General features: G+C 39.4%; 1 protein-coding gene across 1 annotated transcript in view; it reads left to right on the forward strand.

Annotated features, from left to right (window-relative positions):
- Window positions 1–26,816, forward strand: part of IARS2 (isoleucyl-tRNA synthetase 2, mitochondrial) — a 388,062-nt gene that overhangs the window by 17,170 nt on the left and 344,076 nt on the right. Inside the window, 5 exon segments of the mRNA XM_053712513.1 lie at window positions 617–765; window positions 3,375–3,424; window positions 6,950–7,059; window positions 8,265–8,355; window positions 8,732–8,847. Of these exon segments, the coding sequence (XP_053568488.1) occupies window positions 617–765; window positions 3,375–3,424; window positions 6,950–7,059; window positions 8,265–8,355; window positions 8,732–8,847 (516 nt within the window).

Raw genomic sequence — 26,816 nt, forward strand, 5'->3', positions numbered from 1 at the left:
CATTTTTTAACAAAATATAAAGAATGGGAAGTTTTGCAAATATTAACATCAATGCTTTGAACATGTTTATTGGACATTGCTATATAATATTGATATTATTACTTCTGGAGTATTTGACTCGTTGCTTGATATGTTAAATGGTGTTGTCCAATGTGCCTTTACCAATTATTTCCTGGGTATCTGTGTCATTTGCCTGTCTTTAATACATAATGCATTTAAGTATCACCCATTGCTTCCTAGTCTAAACAGAATAGGATTAAATAGTATAAGTCTAAATTTATAATTAAATAGTCTATTCTTAATACAACAATCTTGTAATTGTCTGTGCTAATTTTAAAGTGAAGTGGACACCTACAAAAAGTGAATCTAAAATCATTCAAATATTCCTAATACTTGAGTTTCCTGTAGTGTTGAATGGGAAAGTAAATACATACATTAGGCTTGTTTTATCAAGCTGCGGCGGACAGGGGTGTACATATGCGCCCCTGTTCTCCGCAGCTTGCCTCTGACGAACAAAATTCAGCTGGTGGAATTTAACATTGTAATGTTTTTTTGTTTTTTTTCGAGTTACTTGTGAAGTGACAGTAATATCTGTAAACATGTTTTTCTCTTTCAGCCAAAGAATTTGCTGAAAAGGCCATTGAGAAGCAGCGATCCTCATTCATTCGCTGGGGTATAATGGCAGATTGGAATAAATGTTACTACACATTTGACCCGAAGTATGAATCAAAGCAGTTAGACATATTCTACAATATGTATGACAAGGTATTTAATTCTGACTTTAATCACAACCGCGACAGTGCTAAAGGAGCAGATCAAGATTCTTGCATATCTATTGTTTACTTTCTGGCTGGTTTCACTATGATCAGTTAAAAGGACAGTATACACTCATTTTCATATAACTGCATGTAATAGACACTACTATAAAGAATAAGATGCACAGATACTGATATAAAAATCCAGTATAAAACAGTTTAAAACCTTACTTAGAAGCTCTCAGTTTGGCTCTGTTGAAAATGTAGCTGGAAAGCCCACTGCAAGTGGCAAATCAGACCCTCCCCCCCCTTCTTTTGCATATGAAAAGACCCTTTACACAAACAGGAGCAAGCTGGAGAAGGTGTCTGACGGTATTCACATAAAACTTTGGGGTTTTGTTTGGAGTCTGAAAATCAGAGCAATGTTATTTAAAAATAAGCAAAACTATACATTTAAAAAAAAAAAAAAACTGTATGGGCTTTATAAATAGATCATCTACAAAACATTCATGCAAAGAAAAAATGAGTGTATAATGTCCCTTTAAAGGGACCCAACATTTTTCTTTCACGATTCAGACCGTGCATACAATTTAAAAAATATAAAGTTTTCAAGTTACTTCTAATATTAAGTTTGCTTTGTTCTCCGGGTATTGTTTGATGAAATGATACCCAGTTAGGAAGCGTGCAGAAGTCTGGAGCATGGCAGGAAATAATGCTGGCATCTAGGGCTCTTGCTCATGTATAACATTCTTCCAAAACTGCTGCCATATAGTCATGTAGAAGCATTGCATTCTCCTGAGCTTACATCCCTGATTTTTAACAAAGAATACCAAGGGAACGAAGAAAAATGGGTAATAGAAGTAAAATAAAAAGTTGTTTAACATTTAATGCTCTATCTCTGTATCTGAATCATGAAAAAAAAAAGTTTCAGGTCTCTTTAAAGGGAAATGAAACCCAAAAATGTTCTTTTGTAAACGAGACAAAGTTCACCATTAAAAAAAGGTTCCAAGTTACTTCTATTATCAAATTTGCTTTGTTTTCGTGATATTCTGTGTTGAAGAGGTACCTAGGTAGGCATCTGGAGCACTACATGGTAGGATATAGTGCTGCCATCTAGTGCTCTTGCAAATCGATAACATTTGCTCCAGAAATGGGCCTTCTCCAAGGTATGAGTCTGCTTTTCAACAAATGGTACAGAGAGAACAAGAAAAATTGATAATAAAAGAAAATTAGAAAGTTGTTTAATATTTGCTCTATCTGAATCATGAAATAAAAATGTTGGATTTTATATCCCTTTAAATACAGCAGATAGGATACTTCAAGCACAAGCGACTTATGCCTAAAGACTTTATTATGGGTTTCATATCCCTTTAAATACAGCAGATAGGATACTTAAAGCACAAGCGACTTATGCCTAAAGACTTTATTATGGGTTTCATATCCCTTTAAATACAGCAGATAGGATACTTAAAGCACAAGCGACTTATGCCTAAAGACTTTATTATGGGTTTCATATCCCTTTAAATACAGCAGATAGGATACTTAAAGCACAAGCGACTTATGCCTAAAGACTTTATTATGGGTTTCATATCCCTTTAAATACAGCAGATAGGATACTTCAAGCACAAGCGACTTATGCCTAAAGACTTTATTATGGGTTTCATATCCCTTTAAATACAGCAGATAGGATACTTAAAGCACAAGCGACTTATGCCTAAAGACTTTATTATGGGTTTCATATCCCTTTAAATACAGCAGATAGGATACTTAAAGCACAAGCGACTTATGCCTAAAGACTTTATTATGGGTTTCATATCCCTTTAAATACAGCAGATAGGATACTTAAAGCACAAGCGACTTATGCCTAAAGACTTTATTATGGGTTTGAAAGGATATCTAATTACTGTTATAAATATTACAGGAAGTCTATTTCTGAGCTATCTATTCTCCAGCAAATACTAAAGACTGTGAGTGTTTTTACTTATTTTATAGTATAAAAATAAAAAAAAGATCTAATGAAAATATATAAGTTTAGGTCCAGTATAATGTATGTTTGTAGCAATTTTATACATAGTTGCAAACATTGCTGCCATAGAATGCTAAAGACACTTGTACGCTCCTGAGCTCCTATGAACCTACCTAGCTTTACTCTTCAACAAAGGATACCAAGAAAGAGAACAAAGCAAACGTCATAATACAAGTAAACTGGAAATTTGTTTAACATTGTATGCTCTGTATAAACCATGCACATTTAATTTTGCCTTTACTGTCCTGTTAATGTTCTGCTTACAAATGAATTGTTAACTTCCTGCCAGTCGTATTTGGAAGAGGTTTAGTAATTTTTAAGGGTATGAAATGTTTTCTTAATGGCGCCTTTATTTACATTTAGCTGTCAAGTGCATCTGATAGTAAAGCTCTCTGTTGTCCCGGGAATAGGAGCTAATACCTAATAGCCACATTGCCTTTTCATCATTTTTATATTTATTGTTTTTCATACATATTTTGGCATTTACATATCGGTTGTACTATTTGTCTTTATTAAATTGCAGAATGAAATTGACATAAATATATTGTAGTTATATAGTTACGGAATAATTTAACTTGTGTTTTTCTTTCAAGGGTCACATATATCAGGATTACAAACCCGTATTCTGGTCTCCGTCAACAAGGTTAGATATGTTTCTTGCTTTACCTTTAGTTTGTTGTTAGATTTTATAACTCATGAGATTAATAGATTTTATTGTTTGTGGGATGCATGCAGTAATTCTGACAATTCCTTAAAGGGGCAGTAAAATTGCAAACTAATGTTATATAATTCTGCACATAGTGCAGAATTATATAACATTAGCTTAGTGGCAGATTTATACATTAAAGGATTGCAGAGAATTTTTATTTAAAAGTTCATTATTCCAGAACGCCGCTCTTTGCTCTACTGAGCAGGTCTGGTTTTCCCTCAGCACATCGCGGCAACACAGTCTAGTCACAGCGTGCCCGGTCGCGCCATTAAACCAAATGGAGCTCGCTCCCACTACTAGAGCAGGAGCGAGCCACTTTCAGTTTAATGGCGCGACCAGGCACGCTGTGACTAAACAGTGTTGCCGCGATGCGCTGAGGGAAAGCCAGACCCGTTCAGTATAGTAAGGAGCGGCGTTCTGGAAAAATGAACTTTTAAATAAAAATTCTCTGCAATCCTTTAAAGGACCAGTAAACACAGCAGATTTGCATAATCAACGAATGCAAGGAAACAAGACAATACAATAGCATTTACTCTGAATTTCAAATGAGTAGTAGATTCTTTTCTAACACATTTCAAAGTTATGTATATTTCCACTCTCCCTGTACCATGTGATAGCAATCAGCCAATCACAAATGCATATACGTATAGTCTGAGTTCTTGCACATGCTCAGTAGGAGCTGGTGACTCAAAAAAGTGTAAATATAAAAGACTGTGCACATTTTTTTTAATGGAAGTAAATTGGAAAGTTGTTTAAAATTACATGCTGTATCTGAATCGTGAAAATGTAATAAAACCTGAGTGTCCCTTTAATGTATAAATCTGCCACTAAGCTAATGTTATATAATTCTGCACTATGTGCAGAATTATATACCATTAGTTTGTAAGTTTACTGCCCCTTTAAAGCTCAACAAGAAAATGTGACCCCTGCAAAAAGTGGTTGAAAACATTGTTAAAGAGATAGTAAAACCTTGTAAGTACAAGACATTTCTGTTGTGTTGCTATAGAAAAACATACCAGCAGAGTCATAAAATAAATTGACACCCTTTTTACTGCACTTTTTAATAACCAAACTCCACCCACCATTTGCCTTATTTGGAGGAGCCAATCTGGGCTTTAGTCCACAGACAACAAGGCTAGCCCCAGTTATAATGTTAGAGTTCATTGTTTTGCAGTTGTTAGCTGATAAATCCAATAAGGGACAGATATGAGACCATGAGACGTCAGCAAGGGTTGCCATTTAAGTTCTGGCCATTAGAAATTGCTCACATTTTTAGAGCTATATTAGATGAAAAGTGGTCAAAATAAATAATGAAAGTATATTGCAAAGATGTTTTATATATAACTAATTATTTTATATAAAAACCTCAAGGTGTTTACTGTCCCTTTAAAGGGAGTTCCAGAGCACCAATGCACTACCTAGCTATAAACATCCAGTGAGCAATGTGCATTGCTAGCTCCCAGTAGTGCATTACTGTTCTGGAACTGACTTTAACAATGTGTTTAACCCCATATCAATAGTGCAGTAATAAAACACTAACACACAATCGAATATTTTCTGTTTTACTTGTATGTCACCCTAAGACTCTCAAATCCAGTCGTTAGGTACCCTTAAAACGACAGATTTTTAAGATTTTGCTATAGAGCAAGGGTGAGTCATTCATATAGTTAACCTTTACATGGAAACGCTTAAAGGGGCATTGAAGTGAGAAATAAAATGCACATCAATACATTTTTATTGAGACGTTTTACATGAACACAACAAGATAAGTATTCAATAACTGCAAAGATGCGAAATATCAATATTTAAAATTGTACAAAACATGCTGTCGGAGGCAGAGAAAGTTTAATTGTCTCCACCAAGAGCTGGAACACACACACATATATACACGCACACACATATATACACGCACACACATATATACACGCACGCATGCACACACATGCGCGCGCGCGCATACACATGCATACACACGCACGCACGCACACACACAATAACATAATCATTTGGTGGCTGTAATTAGATAGAAGTTTTAATATACAAAATCCCAATATCTGTGATATCACAAAAAAATAAGCCGTTAAGGGCTAAAAAGTTCCACTATGTCCACTATAGATTGGGAACTAGAAGAGGAGAGAATAGGTGGGTCCTACATCTAATGGCTATGACAAAAATCTAAAAGATATATAATAGTTTCAAATTGTTCCCTAATAATGCCCCAGTGCATCTCACGTTTGATTAGAAGCATTTTTACAATACATTAGATTTAGGCAGAAATGTGTGTAGTAAAAACTATTACTATTGTATTGATAGCCCTTACTGTGTATATGACCTGTAGAAAGTATTTGATTGTAGCTTGTGCACACCGGCAGCTTTTTAGCGTTCTGGTCGTGATGTGTGTAGCTCCACACTGATGTCATCTATCACTACCTGCACAGTGAGTTGGCTGTAAGTGCTGCAGGTTGTGTGCACAGTGCTAATGCAAGTTTCACTTTCAACTTGAACGCACCTTTTGAAATCTGGTATGTTGTGGCACTTCTGAGCCTGAATTGAGAAGCAGTGATTTAATTTAAAGGGACAGGAAACTCCAAAAATATCTTTCATAATTATGTTATAACATACAATTTTTACCAACTAGTAGCAGCTCCCAGTAGTGTAGGATACGTGCGTACTCTTTTTCAACAAGGAGTACCATAAGAACGCACATTTGAAAATAGAAGTGAATTTAGGTGTCTTAAAATGACATGCTCTATCTGAATAATTCTAGTTTAATTTTGACTTTCCTATCCCTTTAACATGAAGCCAAAATAGGTTTGTACGGTCCAACAACTATTCCTATATCATGTATCTGATTCTAGCTTTAACAAATTGTTTTCTATATTAGATAAACTGGTGTTCACAAATTCCTTTTCTTCTAGAAGTCTCATTTCTAAGCCATCCTATGAATGTCTGAGACACTTCGTGTAAAGTTTCTATCTGTAAAAATGAAATGCCCAATGTTCTTGTCATCCTGGATTGGTGTAATCTAGGATGACAAGAACATTGGGCATTTCATTTTTTTACTTTCTGCTATAAAACAGGACATACCTGTAAGCCCTCAATACCTGCATGAATAAGTCACTCTAGTTCCGTTTTGTAGTTTCAACACCCTGATGCTTTAACTCGGGTAACTTGCAAATCTTACTGAACGGCAACTACAAAAATAGATTGTTGGTGACATTGATAAAAAAAGGTTCTTGATTAAAAATGTGTTAATGTAGGAAACTAACTCGTTCACAAATGTAGCTTATTTTTAAAATCTTTCCTCTAGCACTATGTGCTTCTTTTATTCATCTATTCAAGTACGATGTCTATGATCTTGTATATTTTTGTCCTCTCCTGCTTTCTATACAGTGGTCACATGATTCTTTTTATTGCTATTGGATTTACTTTCTGATGTACAAATTGTTATGTTTGCAGAACCGCCCTGGCTGAAGCAGAACTAGAATACAATCCGCAACACATCAGCCGATCAATCTATGCAAAATTCCCATTTCAAAAACCACCTCCCAAGCTGGCATCCATTTTAGGTTTGTTAATATCATAGACTGTCCCTTTAATTTACATGGTCAAAACATGACAACTTATCTATTTTCCAGTCACATTTCAAGACAGTAATTTAGCTATTTGTACAGTAGTGGTGACTTAAGCTTCTGTTAGTTCCCTTAAAATCATAGTTTTTTTTACTCTACCAGTTAACTCAGAAACTACTTAAGGGGACATTAGGGACTTGTTTTTTTTTATATGCATTGTATATATCCGCAATTAAAGGGACATTAAACTGCTGAGTACAGCTACAGTAGGATGGTTACTACTCACCATATCTTCTGTACCTGCAGCTCTCTATAAACCTGTTCTCCAGTTGGTAAAGCTCTGCATTTTATACTGGGTGCCGCCATCTTGTAGCTCACATATTGTTGCATTATATGACGGAAGCAGTTAACTTTCACAAATCTGTGATGTAACTGACTTTTTGATAGCTGTACCTTGCACATAATAGAGAGCAGAAGTGTTACATTTTTTATGTTTTTTAAAAAAAAAAATTAAAGTTACACAACAAATATAAGTCACAATATTGCGGCACCCAGTGTGAAGATGCAGAGCTTTACTACCTAATACTTGTAAGTGGTTAAAATAAGATAATGTCTTTGAAGACGGCTGCAGGTACAGTAAAAAACCAAACCAATAGCTTAGTGTGTAGTAACCATACTGCTATAGTTGTACCCATAAGTTTAAGTACATAAAAAATAAACATTTTATTATTCATTTGCAAAGCTCAACAAACTACTACTCTGGTGATTGTATTTGTTATATCTACCTTGACTGTGGTAGTGCTAGCTGTAAATAAGCTTGTGCACTGCTCTAAACAGTCACAGTGTGGTATGTAGCTGGTCAAAGCAATTTACAGCATTTTGCTGTATACTTGTTACAGAAAGTGGTCCCCATCTCTTTAGCAAGACTTTATTTAGCACTATTGTTTCATTTTGTTTATTACATTTTTTATGGGGGATGACATTTTTCAGTTTTATCTTATTTTCAGCATTTGTCGTGATTGCCAGTCTCTGAAAAGCAAAGATAAATATGATATTTCAGCAGAGTTCTGAGCTCGTGAAAAATCTTATTGTGAAATTCTGTTTGAACTTTAGTGCATAACGATGGTGTATAATGTGTGTATATTTATATATTCTGGGACTGCTGGCAAGTACTATAACAATTACATTCTCTGTCCCCTCAGACGGCACCTCCGCAGTCAGCGTTCTAGTGTGGACAACTCAACCCTGGACAATTCCTGCTAATCAGGCCATCTGTTACATGCCTGGTACAGAGTATGTAATATTAAATGCACACCTGTACTTGATAAATAACCAACATGATGTGTTAAAAAGGCAAATTCCCAGAATTTAATTTATAGTTTACATTGGAATCCTTTATCCATACTTTTTGATAGCTCTATCTATAAGTGATTGTGTGACAGTAACTTGTACATGTCACACCATAACATAACTACTGACTTCATAGTACTTTTCTTATGCCTTATAGTGTGTTACTGTATCTCATCGCATAGAACCATAGAATAGGTACATGATATAGATCGTATACCCTACATTTGTACATAAGGAGATAATTATTGTAAAATATCTTTACTAAACACGCCAAAATGTAAGTAAATATAGATTTTACTCTTTCTTTAACTTCCTTTAGTTATTCACTAGTAAAGTGTGCAAATACTGGGGAGCATTACATTCTGGCTGCGGATCGAATTGATACTACAGCACATTCCCTTGGAACCCGTCTTGAAGTTATTTCAACCTTTAAAGGTGAGAGAGTCTGAGAGTTAATGTGAAACGCGCGTTGGGGGAACGTTTGGAGAGCCGTGTCTCTTTTTCTCTTTTTTTAATTAGCTTGCTCAAACCAGTCTGATAAAAATATTAATATAATGGTCATTTCTATTCTAAAAAGGGTACGAGACTTATATTAAGCCTGTAATTAAATATTTACATCACACTTTCTTATGATATACTTAAAATCTCCCGTCATAGAAGGAGCTTAGATTTGATGCATTACAGGGAAAGATAATGATAAAAAATGCTCCCGCTACAGAAGGAGCTTAGCCGAAAAGGGTTAGATATTTCAGCACTCTGGGCTACATCTAACATTGATAATTGCTCTCTCTATCCCCTATACACATACAAACACTTGTCATTTTATCTTCTTTTTCCTATCATAACTGTTGAGTATGTGTGTGGATATGGCTGGTTTATGGAATCCAATAAATAATAAGAATGAAGGGTAATAATTTTCGTAATTTTGTTTATACACTAATTAAAAATTGGGAAAAGGCGCCCTTTTGTTTCCACTAGTTGTAACTCATTGGTTTGATTTAATAAAAATCTGGTAGTGTAAGATGTATGCAATTGTTTGTACTTTTTATATATGTACAAAAACTCCTATAACTAGTATGCACAGTTGTATACAATAGTTTGTTTTTAAATTTAAAGAACTTAACACAAACTCTGCAGTGAGCAAAAGTAAAGTTGTTATACTGTACATCTGCAATTTTCTTTTTTTTTATTGAGGTGTTTAAGAACGTTAGTAAATATCTTTTGAGCAACGACAACTTAAAGTGTAATAAAAAAGACAATGCAATAACTTACTATTAATTTCAAACAAGCAATAGATTATTTTTTTCTGACAAATTAATTTCCCCCCCATTTGCCAGCCTCCTGTATCATGTGATAGCCATCAGCCAATCACAGACTAGTATACACTATTAACTTGTGCACGTGCTCAGTAAATAAAAAGACTGTGCAAAATGTGATAATCAAATTAAATTGGAAAGTCTCTTAAGACTACATGCTCTTTCTTTTTTTTTTTTTTTCTTTGTTTTTTTTTTTCTGAATTATTAAACGTACAGTATACTCCAACATTTGTATTGTTTAAAAAGATAGATAATCCCTTTATTACCCATTCCCCAGTTTTGCATAACCAACAAGGTTATATTAATACACTTTTTTACCTCTGTGATTATTTTGTATCCAAACCTATGCAGACTGCACCCTTATCTTTTTTAGCATTTTTGCCAATCATTGCTGACTCTCAAAAACTCCACGGGAGTGAGCACAATGTTATTTATATGGCATACATGAACTAGCACTGTCTAGCTGTGAAAAACTGTCAAAATGCAGAGGCCGTCTTGAAGGGCTTAGAAATTAGTATACCAGTCTACCTAGGTGTAGCTTTCAACAATGAATACCAATAGAACAAAGCAAATTTGATTAATAGTAAATTGGAAACATGTTAAAAATTGCATGCCCTGTCTGAATCATGAAAGTTTAATTTTGACTAGACTGTTCCTTTTAAAGTTTATTTTGACTTTAGTGTCCATTTAAAGTGAATGTAAATTTTGAGGCTAAAGTGCCTGGTTTTTAAAAATTCGATTAATAACAGGGGCACTTTAATTTAATTCATCAAAATTTACATTTCACTCGTTGTGAAAAAATACTTACCTTTTAAACTTGACTGCATCTCCAGCTTCCTCTGGTCGTCACAAGCCATTTCTGATGTCAGAAATGATGGATAGGTCATCCTCCAATCACGGCTCCCCCCCCCCCCCCCGGGGGAATCAGTGTCTGATTCAATGCCGTGATTGGAGGAAGCCGGATTCCTCATTTTAGACCCAGGAAGAGGCTTTGCGACGGGCGGAGGAAGATGGAGCTGCTGTCAAGATTAAAAGGTAAGTATTTTCACAACACGAGTGAAATGTAAATTTTGATGAATTAAAGTGCCCCTGTTTTTAATAGAATTTTTAAAAACCGGGCACTTTAGCATCAAAATTTACATTCACTTTAAGGAAATGGAAATGTGAAAAAAAATCAATTCTAAGTGGAGAAACTTGTAATGATTTGGTGGAATATTAATTTGTCACCAAAAATGTTGATTATGTCAAAAGTATTTACCCCAACTTCCTCCCTGCTGGTAGCCATATTTCAAGCAAATATACGGCATAGATTAATACATTGCCATAAAAGACTACATAGACCCTTTTCCACAAAAAGTGTTTAAAAAACATTTGCTTATACCACATAACATTATCAATAAGCAGAAAGAATGGCTAGAAAATGTTCAATGGGGAAAATGGAGCATACTTACAGACAAACCCATTGTCGCTACAATTACCACAAATAGAAAAAGAGCATACAACCTAATATATGCACCATCTAGATAAGCTCTGGAAGAACACACTATGTAGGTAAGAGCAATAGGCAGAATGCACAACTGGAGATCAGCCACAGTTCTTAAAGGAACAGTAAACATCTTGAGATTTTTATTTATAGTGTTTAGTTATGTGCAATGGAACAACTTTGTAATATACTTTTTAATTATTTATTTATTTCCAATGGCATGGAGAGTCCATGAATCCATTCTAATTACTAGTGGGAATTCAACTCCTGGCCACCAGGAGGAGGCAAATAACACCTGAGTAAAGCTTTAAGTATCCCTCCCACTTCACATAGACCCCAGTCATTCTTTGCCTGTGTATATCAGGAGGATGTGCGAAGATGGTGTCTGAAGAAAATGAATCCTTTAATGGGTAGTTTCCCTGCAAGCAAGGATTGGGGCTATGTTATGTACATGTAGTCCTCTTTAGTAAAAGTAATGGTGGCTTTTAGCTGTTGGAGGTTGGTGAGGTAGTCCTTGCTTCTCCTCCAACAATTTATGCTAACCCCTATATAGAAGACCAGGGTTGGTTACTCTGCTTTTCTTTTTCCTCCAGGTCCCTGTGATAAGTCGTCTGAATCTGTCAGACCTGGGAATCTATGCCTGCCCCACAGCTGCAGCTCCAAGGTAAGTGCTTATTTCCTTCTTAGGTTTAGAAGGCTCAAGCACATTTGGAGCTATTATCCTCTTTACAAGAAGTAGAGGTATTATATAGGCTTTCTTCTGTTATGTGTGATCAGTCCACGGGTCATCATTACTTCTGGGATATAACTCCTCCCCAACAGGAAATGCAAGAGGATTCACCCAGCAGAGCTGCATATAGCTCCTCCCCCCTACGTCACTCCCAGTCATTCTCTTGCACCCAACGACTAGATAGGATGTGTGAGAGGACTATGGTGATTATACTTAGTTTTTATAACTTCAATCAAAAGTTTGTTATTTTACAATAGCACCGGAGCCTGTTATTGCCTCTCTGGCAGAGTTTGAAGAAGAATCTACCAGAGTTTTTACTATGATTTTAACCGGAGTAGTTAAGATCATATTGCTGTTTCTCGGCCATCTGAGGGAGGTAAAAGCTTCAGATCAGGGGACAGCGGGCAGATGAATCTGCATTGAGGTATGTAGCAGTTTTTATTTTCTGAATGGAATTGATGAGAAAATCCTGCCATACCGTTATAATGACATGTATGTATACTCTGCACTTCAGTATTCTGGGGATGGTACTTCACTGGAATTACTCTGTAAAAAGCGCATTAAACCTTTTAATAGGTATTTATTATGTTAAACGTTTTTGCTGGAATGTAGAATCGTTTGCAATTTCTGAGGTACTGAGTGAATAAATGTTTGGGCATTATTTTTCCACTTGGCAGTTGCTTGTTTTAATTGTGACAGTTTCGTTTCTCTCTCACTGCTGTGTGTGAGGGGGAGGGGCTGTTTTTGGCGCTCTTTGCTACGCATCAAAAATTTCCAGTCAGTTACTCTTGTATTTCCTGCATGATCCGGTTCATCTCTAACAGAACTCAGGGGTCTTCAAACTTCTTTGAAGGGAGGTAGATTCTCTCAGCAGAGCTGTGAGACTTATATATTGACTGTGATTAAAAACGTTGCTCTGTAATTTTTATGTTTCAAATTTAATTATTGTTACTTTACTAATGGGAACAAACCTTTGCTAAAAGTTGTGTTGTTTTCAAGGATTGATGCTATAACTGTTTTTCAGTTCATTATTTCAACTGTCATTTAATCGTTTAGTGCTTCTTTGAGGCACAGTACGTTTTTGTTAAATAAGATTGTAACCAAGTTGCAAGTTTATTTGCTAGTGTGTTAAACATGTCTGATTCAGAGGAAGATACCTGTGTCATTTGTTCCAATGCCAAGGTGGAGCCCAATAGAAATTTATGTACTAACTGTATTGATGCTACTTTAAATAAAAGCCAATCTGTACAAATTGAACAAATTTCACCAAACAGCGAGGGGAGAGTTATGCCGACTAACTCGCCTCACGTGTCAGTACCTGCATCTCCCGCCCGGGAGGTGCGTGATATTGTGGCGCCTAGTACATCTGGGCGGCCATTACAGATAACATTACAAGATATGGCTACTGTTATGACTGAAGTTTTGGCTAAATTACCAGAACTAAGAGGCAAGCGTGATCACTCTGGGGTGAGAACAGAGTGCGCTGATAATACTAGAGCCATGTCTGATACTGCGTCACAGCTTGCAGAGCATGAGGACGGAGAGCTTCATTCTGTGGGTGACGGTTCTGATCCAAACAGATTGGATTCAGATATTTCAAATTTTAAATTTAAATTGGAGAACCTCCGTGTATTACTAGGGGAGGTTTTAGCGGCTCTTAATGATTGTAACACTGTTGCAATACCAGAGAAATTGTGTAGGTTGGATAAATACTTTGCTGTACCGGCGAGTACTGACGTTTTTCCTATACCTAAGAGACTAACTGAAATTGTTACTAAGGAGTGGGATAGACCCGGTGTGCCGTTCTCACCCCCTCCAATATTTAGAAAGATGTTTCCAATAGACGCCACCACACGGGACTTATGGCAAACGGTCCCTAAGGTGGAGGGAGCAGTTTCTACTTTAGCTAAGCGTACCACTATCCCGGTGGAGGATAGCTGTGCTTTTTCAGATCCAATGGATAAAAAATTAGAGGGTTACCTTAAGAAAATGTTTGTTCAACAAGGTTTTATATTGCAACCCCTTGCATGCATCGCGCCGATTACGGCTGCGGCAGCATTTTGGATTGAGTCTCTGGAAGAGAACCTTAGTTCAGCTACGCTGGACGACATTACGGACAGGCTTAGAGTCCTTAAACTAGCTAATTCATTCATTTCGGAGGCCGTAGTACATTTAACCAAACTTACGGCTAAGAACTCAGGATTTGCCATTCAGGCACGTAGGGTGCTGTGGCTAAAATCCTGGTCAGCTGATGTAACTTCTAAGTCCAAATTACTTAATATACCTTTCAAGGGGCAAACTTTATTTGGGCCCGGTTTGAAAGAAATTATCGCTGACATTACAGGAGGTAAGGGCCACGCCCTGCCTCAAGACAAAGCCAAAGCTAAGGCTAGACAGTCTAATTTTCGTCCCTTTCGGAATTTCAAAGCAGGAGCAGCACCAACTTCCACTGCACCAAAACAGGAAGGAGCTGTTGCTCGTTACAGACAAGGCTGGAAACCTAACCAGTCCTGGAACAAGGGCAAGCAGGCCAGGAAACCTGCTGCTGCCCCTAAGACAGCATGAATCGAGGGCCCCCGATCCGGGACCGGATCTAGTGGGGGGCAGACTCTCTCTCTTCGCCCAGGCTTGGGCAAGAGATGTTCAGGATCCCTGGGCGCTAGAGATCATATCTCAGGGATACCTTCTAGACTTCAAATTCTCTCCCCCAAGAGGGAGATTTCATCTGTCAAGGTTGTCAACAAACCAGATAAAGAAAGAAGCGTTTCTACGCTGTGTACAAGATCTGTTATTAATGGGAGTGATCCATCCGGTTCCGCGGTCGGAACAAGGACAAGGGTTTTACTCAAACCTGTTTGTGGTTCCCAAAAAAGAGGGAACTTTCAGGCCAATCTTGGATTTAAAGATCCTAAACAAATTCCTAAGAGTTCCATCGTTCAAAATGGAAACTATTCGGACAATCTTACCCATGATCCAAAAGGGTCAGTACATGACCACAGTGGATTTAAAGGATGCTTACCTTCACATACCGATTCACAAAGATCATTACCGGTATCTAAGGTTTGCCTTCTTAGACAGGCATTACCAGTTTGTAGCTCTTCCATTCGGATTGGCTACGGCTCCAAGAATCTTCACAAAGGTTCTGGGTGCCCTTCTGGCGGTACTAAGACCGCAAGGAATTTCGGTAGCTCCGTACCTAGACGACATTCTGATACAAGCTTCAAGCTTTCAAACTGCCAAGTCTCATACAGAGTTAGTTCTGGCATTTCTAAGGTCGCATGGATGGAAAGTGAACGAAAAGAAGAGTTCTCTCTTTCCTCTCACAAGAGTTCCATTCTTGGGGACTCTTATAGATTCTGTAGAAATGAAGATTTATCTGACAGAAGACAGATTAACAAAGCTTCTAAATGCATGCCGTGTCCTTCATTCCATTCAACTCCCGTCAGTAGCTCAATGCATGGAGGTGATCGGCTTAATGGTAGCAGCAATGGACATAGTACCCTTTGCACGTCTACATCTCAGACCGCTGCAATTGTGCATGCTGAGTCAGTGGAATGGGGATTACTCAGACTTGTCCCCTACTCTGAATCTGGATCAAGAGACCAGAAACTCTCTTCTATGGTGGCTTTCTCGGCCACATCTGTCCAGGGGGATGCCATTCAGCAGGCCGGACTGGACAATTGTAACAACAGACGCCAGCCTACTAGGTTGGGGCGCTGTCTGGAATTCTCTGAAGGCTCAGGGACAATGGAATCAGGAGGAAAGTCTCCTGCCAATAAACATTCTGGAATTGAGAGCAGTTCTCAATGCCCTTCTGGCTTGGCCCCAGTTAAAAACTCGGGGGTTCATCAGGTTTCAGTCGGACAACATCACGACTGTAGCTTACATCAACCATCAAGGAGGGACAAGAAGCTCCCTAGCAATGATGGAAGTATCAAAGATAATTCGCTGGGCAGAGTCTCACTCTTGCCACCTGTCAGCAATCCACATCCCGGGAGTGGAGAACTGGGAGGCGGATTTCTTGAGTCGCCAGACTTTTCATCCGGGGGAGTGGGAACTTCATCCGGAGGTCTTTGCCCAAATACTTCGACGTTGGGGCAAACCAGAGATAGATCTCATGGCGTCTCGCCAGAACGCCAAACTTCCTCGCTACGGGTCCAGATCCAGGGATCCGGGAGCGGTTCTGATAGATGCTTTGACAGCACCTTGGAACTTCGGGATGGCTTATGTGTTTCCACCCTTCCCGCTGCTTCCTCGATTGATTGCCAAAATCAAACAGGAGAGAGCATCAGTGATTCTAATAGCGCCTGCATGGCCACGCAGGACTTGGTATGCAGATCTAGTGGACATGTCATCCTGTCCACCTTGGTCTCTACCTCTAAGACAGGACCTTCTGATACAGGGTCCATTCAAACATCAAAATCTAACTTCTCTGAAGCTGACTGCTTGGAAATTGAACGCTTGATTTTATCAAAACGTGGTTTTTCTGAGTCGGTTATTGATACCCTGATACAGGCTAGGAAGCCTGTTACCAGAAGGATTTACCATAAGATATGGCGTAAATACCTATACTGGTGCGAATCCAAAGGTTACTCCTGGAGTAAGGTTAGGATTCCTAGGATATTGTCCTTTCTACAAGAAGGTTTAGAAAAGGGTTTATCGGCTAGTTCATTAAAGGGACAGATCTCAGCTCTGTCCATCTTGTTGCACAGGCGTCTGTCAGAAAATCCAGACGTCCAGGCCTTTTGTCAGGCTTTAGCTAGAATCAAGCCTGTGTTTAAAACTGTTGCTCCGCCATGGAGTTTAAACCTTGTTCTTAACGTTCTACAAGGAGTTCCGTTTGAACCCCTTCATTCCATTGATATAAAGTTGTTATCTTGGAAAGTGTTATTTTTAATGGCTATTTCTTCGGCTCGGAGAGTCTCTGAGTTATCAGCTTTACATTGTGATTCTCCTTATTTGATTTTTCATTCAGATAAGGTAGTTCTGCGTACTAAACCTGGGTTCTTACCTAAGGTAGTCACTAACAGGAACATCAATCAAGAGATCGTGGTTCCTTCCCTGTGCCCGAATCCTTCTTCAAAGAAGGAACGTCTTCTACACAATCTGGATGTAGTTCGTGCCCTCAAGTTCTACTTGCAGGCAACTAAGGATTTTCGACAAACGTCTTCCCTGTTTGTCGTGTACTCTGGTCAGAGGAGAGGTCATAAGGCTTCGGCTACCTCTCTCTCCTTCTGGCTTCGTAGCATAATTTGTTTAGCCTATGAGACTGCTGGACAGCAGCCTCCTGAAAGAATTACAGCTCATTCTACTAGAGCTGTGGCTTCCACTTGGGCCTTTAAGAATGAGGCCTCTGTTGAACAGATTTGCAAGGCTGCAACTTGGTCTTCGCTTCATACTTTTTCCAAATTTTACAAATTTGACACTTTTGCTTCTTCGGAGGCTATTTTTGGGAGAAAGGTTCTTCAGGCAGTGGTTCCTTCTGTATAATGAGCCTGCCTATCCCTCCCGTCATCCGTGTACTTTTGCTTTGGTATTGGTATCCCAGAAGTAATGATGACCCGTGGACTGATCACACATAACAGAAGAAAACATAATTTATGCTTACCTGATAAATTCCTTTCTTCTGTTGTGTGATCAGTCCACGGCCCGCCCTGTTTTTTAAGGCAGGTAAATATCTTTTAAATTATACTCCAGTCACCACTTCACCCTTGGTTTCTCCTTTCTCGTTGATTCTTGGTCGAATGACTGGGAGTGACGTAGGGGGGAGGAGCTATATGCAGCTCTGCTGGGTGAATCCTCTTGCATTTCCTGTTGGGGAGGAGTTATATCCCAGAAGTAATGATGACCCGTGGACTGATCACACAACAGAAGAAAGGAATTTATCAGGTAAGCATAAATTATGTTTTTATACAAGTATATTATTTGCAGCTGGTGACTTTTAATAAGGACTGAGGGGCTATATCCTTTTAATTAGAAGGGTGGCTGATTTAGCATAGTGTTATAGTCTGCTAAACTGCAGGGCTTGGGGGTCAAGTATTACACAGTACGCTTTTGGCTCTGGGTCTCCTGGCCCTCAGTAGCCGGTGCAAAAACATTAGTCCTATAAGCTACAGGGCTTTTGGACGATAGCATTGCACACCAAGCTTTTCACAGTAGGCTTGCTTTAATACTGTGTTTTATCCACTGTTTGACTTATTTTGTAAAAATGCTCAATATCTTTATATATTATATTGTCTCTATAACAAACTACTTTACTCAATTACTCCTCACCACCTGCACTGCTCATTAGCCCATCTCTCTTAAACTCACCTTACTTTTGTATTCAGGAACTTCACACATTTCTAAAGACTCTCTCTCCCCCTTGCACCTCATCCCAAAAACAGTCTCATTACTGCAAATCTGCATCTCACCTCATGTCACTCTCTCTTTTGCTCATACTAGCTGCTAGTGACATCTCTCATAATCTTGGTCCCCCACAACTTCCTAGCCTTGCACACCCATGTGTGCCTTTCAATAGTCTTCAAAAACAAAATTCTGGTAACCTTAATCTCATTCCTCTTGCATCTAAAGCCACCCCCCCCCTTCACTTGTGCACTCTGGAACTCTCGCTCTGTTTGCAATAAGCTCACTTCTATCCATAACCTCTTTATCTCCCACTCTCTCAATCTTCTCGCTCTCACAGAAACCTGGCTCTCTCCTTCAGAAACAGCTTCCCCTGCTGCACTGTCACATGGGGATCTTCACTTCAGCCACACTCCTAGGTCTGGTAATAGACAAGGAGGTGGTGTTGATATTTTACTTTTCTCTCGTTGCACCTTTCAACAAATACAGCCCTTCTCTTCCCTTACATTTTCTTCATTCGAAACGCACACAATTTGCTTATTTTCTCCCCTCTCTAGACGCTTTGCAGTCATAAACCCCCTCCCTGGCTCATCAACTTTATTTCTAGATCACTTTGCTGCCTGGCTACCTTATTTCCTTTCTCAGATACCCCTGCCCTCATTCTTGGCGACTTCAACCTCCCTGTTGACAACCTCACTGACTCCTCTGCAAAACAACTTCTGCAACTCACTTCCTCTTTCGGCCTGTCTCAATGGACTGACTCTCCCACTCACACAGATGGGTCACTCCTTTGATCTGATTTTCAGCTATCGATGCACTATCTCAAACTTCACAAACTCCCTTTTCTTTCATGTAATTAACAAGAGTCCATGAGCTAGTGACGTATGGGATATACATTCCTACCAGGAGGGGCAAAGTTTCCCAAACCTTAAAATGCCTATAAATACACCCCTCACCACACCCACAAATCAGTTTTACAAACTTTGCCTCCAAGGGAGGTGGTGAAGTAAGTTTGTGCTAGATTCTACGTTGATATGCTCTCCGCAGCAAGTTGGAGCCCGGTTTTCCTCTCAGCGTGCAGTGAATGTCAGAGGGATGTGAAGAGAGTATTGCCTATTGAATGCAGTGATCTCCTTCTACGGGGTCTATTTCATAAGGTTCTCTGTTATCGGTCGTAGAGATTCATCTCTTACCTCCCTTTTCAGATCGACGATATACTCTTATATTTACCATTACCTCTACTGATTCTCGTTTCAGTACTGGTTTGGCTTTCTACAAACATGTAGATGAGTGTCCTGGGGTAAGTAAGTCTTATTTTCTGTGACACTCTAAGCTATGGTTGGGCACTTTATTTTTAAAGTTCTAAATATATGTATTCAAACATTTATTTGCCTTGACTCAGAATGTTCAACTTTCCTTATTTTCAGACAGTCAGTTTCATATTTGGGATTATGCATTGAATTATCATATTTTTCTTACCTCAAAAATTTGACTTTTTTCCCTGTGGGCTGTTAGGCTCGCGGGGGCTGAAAATGCTTCATTTTATTGCGTCATTCTTGGCGCGGACTTTTTTGGCGCAAAAATTCTTTTCCGTTTCCGGCGTCATACGTGTCGCCGGAAGTTGCGTCATTTTTTGACGTTATTTGGTGCCAAAAATGTCGGCGTTCCGGATGTGGCGTCATTTTTGGCGCCAAAAGCATTTAGGCGCCAAATAATGTGGGCGTCTTATTTGGCGCTAAAAAATATGGGCGTCGCTTTTGTCTCGAATTTTGGTTTGGGCGGAATCCAGCTCCTGTCTAATCTCTGCGGTTCATATCCCAGGTGTAGACAATTGGGAAGCGGATTATCTCAGTCGCCAAACGTTGCATCCGGGCGAATGGTCTCTTCACCCAGAGGTATTTCTTCAGATTGTTCAAATGTGGGGGCTCCCAGAGATAGATCTGATGGCCTCTCATCTAAACAAGAAACTTCCCAGGTATCTGTCCAGATCCCGGGATCCTCAGGCGGAGGCAGTGGATGCATTATCACTTCCTTGGAAGTATCATCCTGCCTATATCTTTCCGCCTCTAGTTCTTCTTCCAAGAGTAATCTCCAAGATTCTGAGGGAATGCTCGTTTGTTCTGCTAATAGCTCCGGCATGGCCTCACAGGTTTTGGTATGCGGATCTTGTCCGGATGGCATCTTGCCAACCATGGACTCTTCCGTTAAGACCAGACCTTCTGTCGCAAGGTCCTTTTTTCCATCCGGATCTGAAATCCTTAAATTTAAAGGTATGGAGATTGAACGCTTGATTCTTGGTCAAAGAGGTTTCTCTGACTCCGTGATTAATACTATGTTACAGGCTCGTAAATCTGTATCTCGAGAGATATATTATAGAGTCTGGAAGACTTATATTTCTTGGTGTCTTTCTCATCATTTTTCTTGGCATTCTTTTAGAATACCGAGAATTTTACAGTTTCTTCAGGATGGTTTAGATAAGGGTTTGTCCGCAAGTTCTTTGAAAGGACAAATCTCCGCTCTTTCTGTTCTTTTTCACAGAAAGATTGCTATTCTTCCTGATATTCATTGTTTTGTACAAGCTTTGGTTCGTATAAAACCTGTCATTAAGTCAATTTCTCCTCCTTGGAGTTTGAATTTGGTTCTGGGAGCTCTTCAAGCTCCTCCGTTTGAACCTATGCATTCATTGGACATTAAATTACTTTCTTGGAAAGTTTTGTTCCTTTTGGCCATCTCTTCTGCTAGAAGAGTTTCTGAATTATCTGCTCTTTCTTGTGAGTCTCCTTTTCTGATTTTTCATCAGGATAAGGCGGTGTTGCGAACTTCTTTTGAATTTTTACCTAAGGTTGTGAATTCCAACAACATTAGTAGAGAAATTGTGGTTCCTTCATTATGTCCTAATCCTAAGAATTCTAAGGAGAAATCGTTGCATTCTTTGGATGTTGTTAGAGCTTTGAAATATTATGTTGAAGCTACGAAATCTTTCCGTAAGACTTCTAGTCTATTTGTTATCTTTTCCGGTTCTAGGAAAGGCCAGAAAGCTTCTGCCATTTCTTTGGCATCTTGGTTGAAATCTTTAATTCATCTTGCCTATGTTGAGTCGGGTAAAATTCCGCCTCAGAGAATTACAGCTCATTCTACTAGGTCAGTATCTACTTCCTGGGCGTTTAGGAATGAAGCTTCGGTTGACCAGATCTGCAAAGCAGCAACTTGGTCCTCTTTGCATACTTTTATTAAATTCTACCATTTTGATGTATTTTCTTCTTCTGAAGCAGTTTTTGGTAGAAAAGTTCTTCAGGCAGCGATTTCAGTTTGAATCTTCTGCTTATGTTTTTCGTTAAACTTTATTTTGGGTGTGGATTATTTTCAGCAGGAATTGGCTGTCTTTATTTTATCCCTCCCTCTCTAGTGACTCTTGTGTGGAAAGATCCACATCTTGGGTAGTCATTATCCCATACGTCACTAGCTCATGGACTCTTGCTAATTACATGAAAGAAAACATAATTTATGTAAGAACTTACCTGATAAATTCATTTCTTTCATATTAACAAGAGTCCATGAGGCCCACCCTTTTTTGTGGTGGTTATGATTTTTTTGTATAAAGCACAATTATTCCAATTCCTTATTTTATATGCTTCGCACTTTTTTTCTTATCACCCCACTTCTTGGCTATTTGTTAAACTGATTTGTGGGTGTGGTGAGGGATGTATTTATAGGCATTTTAAGGTTTGGGAAACTTTGCCCCTCCTGGTAGGAATGTATATCCCATACGTCACTAGCTCATGGACTCTTGTTAATATGAAAGAAATGAATTTATCAGGTAAGTTCTTACATAAATTATGTTTTTCCTCTTTCTGACCATTATCTCCTAACTTGTAACATCACATCCCTCCCTACAACTCTCCCTCCTTCTATCCCTCACACCAAACTTCACAGAAGCATCAAGTCATTAGATCAGAAACAGCTTGCTAGCGCTCTCGAACCTCTACTCTTTTCTAGCCCCTCCTTTCCTGCCCTGATGAATCTGCCACTATAACTCCACCTTTACATTGGTCCTTGACAATATGGCCCCACCTACCATAGCTCGGAAATCAATCACTCATCCTCAGCACTGGCATACTCCTCTGACACGGTACCTACGCAGATGGTCCCGTACTGCTGAGCAACACTGAAGTAAATCTCGGAGTTTAGCTGACTTTCTTCACTATAAGTTCATCTTGAACTCTTACTATTCTGCCCTTAATCTATATAAGCAACATTACTTCTCCACTCTTATCTCTACTCTTTCTTCAAACCCAAAACGTCTGTTCTCCACGTTCAATACTCTTCTCCGCCCACCCCCATCTCCTACTACAACTTCTCTCTCAGCTCAAGATTTTGCCAGCTACTTCAATAACAGAAATGAAATCAGCTCTCAACATGCTACTGGTCTCAAACCCCCTCAAAACCTCACAATTATCCAAAACCCACATAGCCATAAATTTCTTTTGCCCTTGTTACAGACGATAAAGTTTATGCCCTTATACTATCCTCTCACCTCACTACCTGTCCCCTCGACCCCATCTTCTCACAGCTACTACCCTCCCTCTCTTCTACCCTTACCCCTGTACTCACACACATCTTCAACCTCTCCCTCAGCACTGGTATATTTCCCTCATCTCTTAAACATGCACTGGTCACACCTATGCTCAAAAAACCTTCTCTCGATCCAACCTCCCCATCCAACTACCACCCTATTTCCCTACTCCCTCTTGCCTCAAAGCTTCTCGAAAAGCTAGTATATATACGTCTATCCCATTTCCTTACACTAGACTCCCTCCTTGACCCACTGCAATCTGGATTTCACCCCCACCACTCCACAGAGACAGCAATTGTTAAGGTTACCAACGACCTACTTACGGCAAAATCCAAAGGCCACTTCTTTCTGCTTATCTTTCTTGATATGTCCGCAGCCTTTGATACTGTTGACCACCCTCTTTTGCTCCAAACCCTCCAATCCTTCAGCATTTGCAACACAGTTTTCTTGTGGTTCTCTTCTTATCTGTCTAACCGTACCTTTAGTGTAGCCTTCTCTTGGGCATCCTCTGTCCCGTTACCACTTTCTGTTGGGGTACTGCAAGCCTTTGTCCTCGGTCCCCTTCTCTTCTCAATCTACACGTCATTATTAGGTTCCTTAATAAAGTCCCACGGGTTTCAATACCATTTGTAGGCCGATGACACCCAAATCTACCTCTCTGCACTGACCAGACCAATCTTCTTCCTTGCAAACCCATGTCACTAACTGTCTTTCTCATATCTCATCTTGGATGTCCTCTCACTACCTTAAGCTAAATCTCTCCAAAACTGAGCTCCTTATTTTCCCCCCTTCTTCAAATATTTCCACCCCCAACTTCTCTATAACTGTCGATAACTCCATCATTGCCCCTTCCCCACATGTTCGATGTCTTGGGGTCACACTTGACTCAGATCTTTCTTTCACTCCTCACATTCAGTCCTTGGCTAAAGCCTGCCGCTTCCACCTTAAAAGCATCTCTAAAATTAGACATTTCCTTGCACAAGACACAACTAAGATTTTAATCCACTCTCTCTCATCCTTTCCCGCCTCGACTACTGCAACTCCATCCTCTCTGGTCTCCCTAGCTGCCGCCTAGCTCCTTTACAATCCATAATGAATGCCTCTGCCAGGCTCATCTTCCTTACACGTAGCTCTTCATCTGCTGCACCTCTCTGCCAATCTCTTCACTGGCTTCCTCTTGCCTCCAGGCTTAAACACAAAATTCTCACTCTGACATACAAAGCTTTTAACTACACTGCTCCCCCCTAAATCTCGGACCTTGTCTCCAGATACTCTCCATCCAGCCGCCTTCACTTTGCTCACGACCTTCTACTCTCCTCCTCTCTTGTTACCTCCTCACATTCCCGTTTACAAGACTTCTCCAGAATGGCTCCCATCTTGTTGAACTCTCTGCCTCGCTCCAAAAGACTCTCCCCTAGTTTTGAAAGCTTCAAGCGCTCCCTAAAGACTGTACTATTCAGGGATGCATACAACCTACACTAACCTTTCCTAACTCCATTGCTATCCCCTTGAACCCCTTTAGCATGTAAGCCTAGGAGCCCAGCTGTTTGTAGATCACCCGCATAAGAGCCAACTACAACAGTCCAACTCTCGGCAGGGCCCTGTACCCATTTGAACCCCTATAAATGTTATCTTGTATACCGCCTATATTTATAGCGCTGCGGTATCTGTTGGCGCTCTACAAATACTTGATAATAATAATTATAATAACTCTCATTTTAATACTTCATTGGAGCTTTCTAGCTCTTATATGGTACTGTTTACTTTTAAAAAAATGTAATGGTGGCAGCGCTGATGTATGGGTTTGGCGCCATCTGCCCTTCCTCCCTCAATTACTACCATTCTGCAAGGTTGTATTTTCTTTTAATGGTGGCAGCCGGTAACATGGCGATTGCATTGCGCGCCAATAGAGTAAGTCTCCTTACTTAGGACACGAGTTTAGAGAGGGAGGTTCTCCGGTAAATATACAGGAATTGTTGCTAACTTTTCTCCTCAGTGCCTTCATGGGATGTAAAAGGTGCCACCATTTTATTTGTTATGCGGTCGGTATTTCCAGCCGCGATCTGTAAGTTTGGTGCGCTTCATTGATATGCACCAAGGGCTCTATGGTGCGAGGTTCTCTTTCCCTCTACCGGGTCCGGGTCTGAGGATCGCTATAAAGTTATATTTTAGCCTAGTAGCCATTCAAATGTTATATGGATGCACTTTTAGGTGTTTTTAAACTTTGTTTTTTTGTACTGTACAGAAACTGTTTTATCAGGGATTTCTTAGTATTTGCTGCCATCTACTGGCTGTTTATGGTAGTTTAACTACTGCAGATATTTGTCTTTTACTGGAATAAATAAGTTATCTACAGCCCTCTGGTTGTTTAGAGGTTAATCCTGGGGATGGTATCAAATTAAGAATATTTTTTTACTGTTTCCCTGGTTTTTGCCACTATCTGGTGGCTGTTCAATTTTATTATATAATTTCATGTATATGAGTGAAATCACAATCTCTCTCACTGAGGAGTTTCAACCTGTATTTGCATATTTATTTTTGTTTCATGCAAAATACTTAGTTATCTAAGTGACCCTAAGACACTGCCATATTATATATATATATACAGGGAGTGCAGAATTATTAGGCAAGTTGTATTTTTGAGGATTCATTTTATTATTGAACAACAACCATGTTCTCAATGAACCCAAAAAACTCATTAATATCAAAGCTGAATAGTTTTGGAAGTAGTTTTTCGTTTGTTTTTAGTTTTAGCTATTTTAGGGGGATATTTGTGTGTGCAGGTGACTATTACTGTGCATAATTATTAGGCAACTTAACAAAAAACAAATATATACCCATTTCAATTATTTATTTTTTCCAGTGAAACCAATATAACATCTCAACATTCACAAATATACATTTCTGACATTCAAAAACAAAACAAAAACAAATCAGTGACCAATATAGCCACCTTTCTTTGCAAGGACACTCAAAAGCCTGCCATCCATGGATTCTGTCAGTGTTTTGATCTGTTCACCATCAACATTGCGTGCAGCAGCAACCACAGCCTCCCAGACACTGTTCAGAGAGGTGTACTGTTTTCCCTCCTTGTAAATCTCACATTTGATGATGGACCACAGGTTCTCAATGGGGTTCAGATCAGGTGAACAAGGAGGCCATGTCATTAGATTTTCTTCTTTTATACCCTTTCTTGCCAGCCACACTGTATTGTCCTGCATGAAAATCATGTTTTTCTTGAAGGATGCAGACTTCTTCCAGTACCACTGCTTGAAGAAGGTGTCTTCCAGAAACTGGCAGTAGGACTGGGAGTTGAGCTTGACTCCATCCTCAACCCGAAAAGGCCCCACAAGCTCATCTTTGATGATACCAGCCCAAACCAGTACTCCACCTCCACCTTGCTGGCGTCTGAGTCGGACTGGAGCTCTCTGCCCTTTACCAATCCAGCCACGGGCCCATCCATCTGGCCCATCAAGACTCACTCTCATTTCATCAGTCCATAAAACCTTAGAAAAATCAGTCTTGAGATATTTCTTGGCCCAGTCTTGACGTTTCAGCTTGTGTGTCTTGTTCAGTGGTGGTCGTCTTTCAGCCTTTCTTACCTTGACCATGTCTCTGAGTATTGCACACCTTGTGCTTTTGGGCACTCCAGTGATGTTGCAGCTCTTAAATATGGCCAAACTGGTGGCAAGTGGCATCTTGGCAGCTGCACGCTTGACTTTTCTCAGTTCATGGGCAGTTATTTTGTGCCTTGGTTTTTCCACACGCTTCTTGCGACCCTGTTGACTATTTTGAATGAAACGCTTGATTGTTCGATGATCACGCTTCAGAAGCTTTGCAATTTTAAGAGTGCTGCATCCCTCTGCAAGATATCTCACTATTTTTTACTTTTCTGAGCCTGTCAAGTCCTTCTTTTGACCCATTTTGCCAAAGGAAAGGAAGTTGCCTAATAATTAT

This window comes from Bombina bombina, chromosome 4, assembly GCF_027579735.1.
Source record: "Bombina bombina isolate aBomBom1 chromosome 4, aBomBom1.pri, whole genome shotgun sequence".
Classification (NCBI taxonomy): Eukaryota; Metazoa; Chordata; class Amphibia; order Anura; family Bombinatoridae; genus Bombina; species Bombina bombina.